This window comes from Myodes glareolus, chromosome 9 (genome assembly GCF_982192425.1).
Source record: "Myodes glareolus chromosome 9, mMyoGla1.1, whole genome shotgun sequence".
NCBI lineage: Eukaryota > Metazoa > Chordata > Mammalia > Rodentia > Cricetidae > Myodes > Myodes glareolus.
In genome coordinates this window covers 1,385,718-1,391,814 of record NC_142034.1, presented here as the reverse complement: position 1 = coordinate 1,391,814, position 6,097 = coordinate 1,385,718, and the positions used below count along the sequence as shown (strand labels likewise).

Genomic DNA, 6,097 nt, shown 5'->3' with positions numbered 1-6,097 from the left:
ACAGGTAACAGGAGGTAAGGCGGGAGCTATGGAGAGTGGAGATAGTTTCACCCTGAAGAAAGCCCCCCCCAAAGAGCCAGGCTAGCGGAGGACTACAGTCGCAAAACCCAGGAGAGTATGCCCCCTACCTGTGGGCATCAGCCATTCTACAGCTTGGGGCTGTGGAGACAGGCTCAGAGGCAGGGACTCACATCTACTGGGTCCTTCTTGATAAACCACAGTCCCATGCCCAGCTGGCCAGCAGTGGAGATCAGCAACAAATCCTGAAAGGCCAGCCTTTTCCCAGGGGATCCAGCAGCTACAGACGGAAGGTTGGTCACAATCAGCTGCTTTCATCATAGAAGAGGAAGGGTAGATCAGGCCAGACCCCTGCGTTCAGTGTTCAGTGCTGCCTGGAGGTTGGCTGTAGGACTCAGGTGACTGGCTCCGGGTGGGATCAAGGACACAGTCAGTGAGCAGGTGAGGAAACTCTACCAGGCAGCAGCACATCATTAGGTGTCAACCTGTGTGTGCCCTGGGACAGACTCTCTGGCCCCCAGCCTCCCACGGTGTCTGTTGTCCCCCGGAGCCCCAGGATGAACCCAGAACACCAGTGTGGAGGGACACTTGGTGGAAGGGTATTGTTGTCCCTGCGCTGCCTCAGCCTTCTCTGAGGGAGTCACACCCAAATCATGCCAGGGACCCCCCCAGGTCTCAGGGCATGTAGCGCACCTGAAATACAGCCGACGTCTTTAGAGTCACACGGTCGTAGGGCTGAACCTGGCTGAGGAAGGGAGAGGCAGCAGGCAGGAGTCTGAGCACACCTGCTCCCTGGGCTGTCCCTGGATGGTCTGTGCCTGTGAGCCCCCTGCCTGGTGCAGATGCCGTGTGAACATGACTTCCTGGACGGACCTACTTGTTCCTTGATCCCTGGTACACAAGATAGGAGAGCCTCAGGTGGAATTGAGGTGCACAATAAAGCCTCTGATTGTTTCTTCAAACTGTACCCCTAAAGAGCCACCTATCTACTCTGAGAAGCAGAGACCCACAGAGGGTCTCAGGGGTCACTACTGGGGCAGGAAACCCCAGAATCCATTAGATTCGCAAGAGTCACCCCTCAGGGGACAGAAGGTGCCTCCATGTGGTCACCAAGGGCAGAGTCCCAGGCTGGTAGGCGCAGCAGGGGAGGGAGAGGTAAGAAGGACCCCACTGTCCTCACAGGACAGACTACAGGCACAGTGGGGTCCTTGGGCTGCTGGGCATTTGGGTTCAGTGCCCAGAGTCTTGCTCCAAGCAGGCATCTAAGTCACTTGCTGCAGCTAGATCAGGCCACTACCCTCATTTATAATAACAAGATAAAACGTTACAAGTTGATGTTTCTGTCCAGACCAGGCGAATCCCAAACCCAGAATTTTCACTTCCCTAGGCTGAGTGTGGCTCAGCAGGCATCATTGACCGTTCGTGCTCCAGGGCCCTGGGTTCAAGATTAAGTGCTGGAATGCTGAAAACACAAATTCTGTTCCCAGGCTGCCACCTAATCTCCCACTACACTGCTGTGTCAGGCCCTCTCACAGTCATGTGCGTGTGTGTGTGTGTGTGTGTGTGTGTGTGCATGCGTGTGTGGTGTTTGTGCATGTGAGTGCATGTGTGTGCACGCGTGTATGTGTGCGTGTGTGGTGTGTGTGCATGCGTGCATGCACGTGTGTGCGTGTGAGTGCATGTGTGTGTGCGTGTGTGTGGACTCTTTTCCCACGGTGTTGTCAGGCCTTCTGAACGTGTGCACACACTCCTTCCCATTGCTTCTTCAAACCCCACAGGGAACAGGTCATTTGCCCCTAACCCCAACGCTGTCCCACCTTCCAGTTCAATCTTAACAACCTCAGTCCCTCCCCTTGCTGCAGGAAGACTCCGTCGGTGTCAGCAGCATGAAGCTGAATTTCAAAGGCCTGAGGGCCCTGGTGACAGGGGCAGGGAAAGGTGAGTGGGAGAGGAAAGCGGCCGAAGGTGACCTTGTCACAAGCCCAGTCCTATCGAACCTGACTCTCACATCACCCAGGACGGCTTCTGTTGCCTGGCTGGAGACCCACTGCCCACTGGGACAGAATGCCACTCTCTGCCTGGTCACCACAGTGCCACATCCTGAAGGACAAGTTTAACTTGGCTCCAAGGCAGCCCCCTAGATCCAGGCTGGGCAGATGGGCACCAGAAATATCCTTCTCTGAGACGCCATCAGGAGGGTACTGCCCTGGTGCCTCCTTCGGCATGGTGCTAGTCAGTCTGACCTCTGCTCAGGGATAGTCTTGTCTAATCCTGACTTATAACCTTTGGGCCAGCAGCCTCTCACCGCTGGCTGCAGCAACATGGGGGCAACAGCCTTTACTCCCTTCTGGGACCCAGACCCCGGGTGTGACCAGGCCTACAGGGCTCTAATGCCGCCACCCTCCGTCCTTACAGGGATTGGACGGGACACTGTGAAAGCCCTGCACGCCTCGGGAGCCAAAGTGGTGGCCGTGACACGCACCAACGCAGACCTGGTCAGCCTTGCCAAAGAGGTGAGCATACAGCCCTGCCTGGCCTGGACCTGCTTCCCACCCTCAGGGATACATCAGAAGCTGACAGGGACAATGCCTCAGGTCACCAAAATATGTCTCCCACAGTGTCCGGGCATAGAGCCCGTGTGTGTGGACCTGGGTGACTGGGAGGCCACGGAGAAGGCGCTGGGCGGTATTGGCCCCGTGGACCTGCTGGTGAACAATGCAGCCGTGGCGCTGATAGAGCCTTTCATAGAGTCTACCAAGGAGGTCTTTGACAGGTGGGCACTTGGGGAGCGTGGGCAGGCTGGGGAGGGTTGCGGAAGTCGGGCGGTGCAGGAAGACATTGTCTCTCTCCTGCCAGGTCCTTCAAGGTGAATGTGCGCTCTGTGTTGCAGGTGTCCCAGGTGAGATGGTAGGAGTTCCATGGCCTGGAGATGAGCACCTGGGGAGGGTGGGGTGGCATAGGGCACGGTGAGCTACCCCTAACTCTTGGCTTCCAGATTGTAGCCAAGGGCATGATTAACCGTGGAGTGCCAGGGTCCATTGTCAACGTCTCCAGCATGGTGGCCTATGTCACCTTCCCTGGCCTGACCACCTACAGTGAGTGCGCCATTCATTGTGGTAGGAGGAGGCGGTTCTGGGTGGGTCTCCCAGGAGGAGGGCTGAACAATTAAGGGGTCCTCAGCACGCGCGCACACACACACACACACACACACACACACACACACACTCACGCACATTTACAGGTTCCACCAAGGGAGCAATAACCATGCTGACCAAAGCCATGGCCATGGAACTGGGGCCATACAAGGTAGGCACAGGAGCCTGGGCGCGCACCTGAGGGACAGATGACGGGCACCTGGGGCAGGGCTGGGGGTTGAGGGTGAGGATGGGGTGAGGCTCGCAGACTACACACTGCTCTGAGCAGCGGGGGTCAGTGCTCAGCTGGGCAGAGTGAAACAGTCTCATGGGGCTTGTGCTGGGGTAAGTCCTGAGCATGTGGGTAGGGCTAGCTCACTGGCTGTGCCACCACCCGTGGCTTCTGGCCCCAGATCCGGGTAAACTCCGTAAACCCCACTGTGGTGCTGACTGATATGGGCAAGAAAGTCTCTGCAAAACCTGGCTTTGCCAAGAAGTTAATGGAGCGCCACCCGCTGAGGAAGTTCGCAGGTCAGCTGGGGGCGTGGGTGAGGGAAGCAGGCCTGGCTCCCAGCAGGCAGGAGAGCAAGCAGAAGCCCTGACTGCTCTGTTCTGCAGAGGTGGAGGACGTTGTCAACAGCATCCTCTTCCTGCTCAGCGACCACAGCGCCTCGACCAGTGGCTCTGGCATCCTGGTGGACGCTGGGTACCTGGCCTCCTAGACTGCCCAGATGCAGTGGATTCCTGGAGGCCTCTCCACCCCCACCCTCACACCAGGACGCTGCCTTCAACCCACCCCATGTCTATCCCTAATTTTAGACTCCAGGATCCCTCCCTTCCATACCAGCTGGGCTGGGCTAATTTGCCTGAATAAATGACCATAGTATCCCAAACTGTGAAAGCTCACACCTGACACACATGAGTCGTTACATTGCAAGGCCATTTGTGGATTGTCACACCGCAGTGTCCTGTGCCGGATGCCCCTGGTTCCCCCTGTTGGATCCAGCTGCTGCCCTGTGTCTGCCCCTCACCTGTGCCAATGACCAATGCCTCATGGTCTGTAGTGGCCCTGTCTGAACTGGGATCAAGGACAGTTGGCTTTTTAAAAAGGAGGGTATCGTCACACAAGAACGCCTTCTGTCACGGTTATTGGCTGAATGGAAGTGGGCGTGACAGAAGCGGCCCCTAGCACCAGGGTGCAGTTTCTCAGAGTGCACAGGACTGATCCAGCTATGGAGAATTAGCTGACTCTACTTTTTTTTTTTTTAAGATTTATGTATTTATTATGTATACAGTATTCTCAGTATTCTGTCTGTATGTATGCCTGCTGGCCAGAAGAGGGCACCAGATCTCATTACAGGTGGTTGTGAGCCACCATGCCACTGCTGGAAATTAAACACAGGACCTTTGGAAGAACAGGCAATGCTCTTAACTGCTGAGCCATCTCTCCAGCCCGTATCTACTTAGTTAACCCTTGTGACACAAGCTAGTGTCATCACAGAGGAGGGAGCCTCAACTGAGAAGTGCTTCCACGAGAACCAGCTGTAAGGCATTTTCCAAATTGATGGTCAATGTGGAGGGCCCAAGCCACTGTGAATGGTGCCATCCCGGGCTGGTGGTCCTGTATTCTATAAGAAAGCAGGCTGAGCCAGATGGTGGTGGCACATGTCTTTAATCTCAGTACTTGGAAGGTAGAGGTGTTAATCCCGCCAATGGAGAATAAGACTGCTACCACAGTTTAAAGTCAAATTTGAAGCAAGCTTTAGTTAACTCTTGCTGTGGGAGTTCCTTCAGCTCCTTCAGCCAATCGCCGCTGAGTTACCAGCCCATTGGGGCGTGGTCTCTCTCCCTTTAAAAAAAGCAGCGGCTGTCCTCCACTCTGTCTTTGTCTTCCGGCTCCGTTTCCGGCCCCTGGACTCCTTTCCTGTTCGCGCGGAGGGGCTGTTGTCTGGGACGGTAATCTGTAAGTTTTTTCCCCTTTGAATAAATAACCATTCTATTAATCATAATTCCAAACTGGTGTGGGATTGTCTGTGACTTACGCCTTCAAACTCTGACCTGGTGAATGGGCTCTGGCCAGGCCCATACCCAAGTTCCTGGGAAATGGCCTACAATAATGGTTTACAGAGGCTTAAGAAGGTAAACCCATAATTCATTGCATTTCCCGTCAGGTTCAATCAGGGGCAAGCATACAGCCTGCCTACATTCAATCGGGGGCAAGCATACAGCCTGATGTACCCCCAGCCTACATCCAATCGGGGGCAAGCATACAGCCTGATGTACCCCCAGCCTACATCCAATCGGGGGCAAGCATACAGCCTGAGGTACCTCCAGCCTACATCCAATCGGGGCAAGCATACAACCTGAGGTACTTCCAGCCTACATCCAATCAGGGGCAAGCATACAGCCTGAGGTACTTCCAGCCTACATCCAATCAGGGGCAAGTATACAGCCTGAGGTACTTCCAGCCTACATCCAATCAGGGGCAAGCATACAGCCTGAGGTACCTCCAGCCGACATCCAATCAGGGGCAAGCATACAGCCTGATGTACCTCCAGACTACATCCAATCAGGGGCAAGCATACAGCCTGATGTATCGTTTGCCTGTGAAACTGCTGTCTGTGAAACTCCTGCCTGTTTGTGATCTAGCACATCCGGTGCAGATGGGTCAAACAAACTTATTTAGGGAGTGAAAACATGTGGCTTGTTATCTCCATAAACAGTAGCCTCCAGTATCTCAGGAGCTGTCTGTCCTTGGGCAAGGAGCTGCAGATCAGAGGCATTTTTGTCTCATAGATCTCTTAGGCATAGTAATTAAAATTTTATATGTAACTTTGGCTCTCACAGAGGCAGGTGTATCTCTGGGATTTCAGTTACACAGAGAAACCCTGTCTCAAAACAACAACGACGCCGACAAAAACAGGCTGTGTAGGCCATGGGTCAAC

General features: G+C 54.6%; 1 protein-coding gene across 1 annotated transcript; it reads left to right on the top strand.

Annotated features, from left to right (window-relative positions):
- The first annotated feature begins 350 nt into the window (after positions 1-350).
- Positions 351-4,045, top strand: LOC125397166 (carbonyl reductase [NADPH] 2-like). Its single transcript, XM_087909641.1, has 9 exons — positions 351-459; positions 1,881-1,956; positions 2,434-2,531; positions 2,637-2,791; positions 2,875-2,917; positions 3,014-3,113; positions 3,260-3,324; positions 3,566-3,683; positions 3,771-4,045. Exons 2-9 carry the CDS (start codon positions 1,905-1,907, stop codon positions 3,872-3,874), a joined length of 735 nt encoding a protein of 244 aa, XP_087765767.1. The 5' UTR covers positions 351-459; positions 1,881-1,904; the 3' UTR covers positions 3,875-4,045.
- Positions 4,046-6,097: the final 2,052 nt, after the last annotated feature.

Bases quoted from the DNA above. Each gene is read 5' to 3' on its own strand.
- LOC125397166 (XM_087909641.1), top strand. From the start codon at position 1,905: ATGAAGCTGAATTTCAAAGGCCTGAGGGCCCTGGTGACAGGGGCAGGG. The intron at 2,792-2,874 runs GTGGGCACTTGG...CTCTCCTGCCAG, and splicing joins ACCAAGGAGGTCTTTGACAG to GTCCTTCAAGGTGAATGTGC. The intron at 3,114-3,259 runs GTGAGTGCGCCA...GCACATTTACAG, and splicing joins CCCTGGCCTGACCACCTACA to GTTCCACCAAGGGAGCAATA.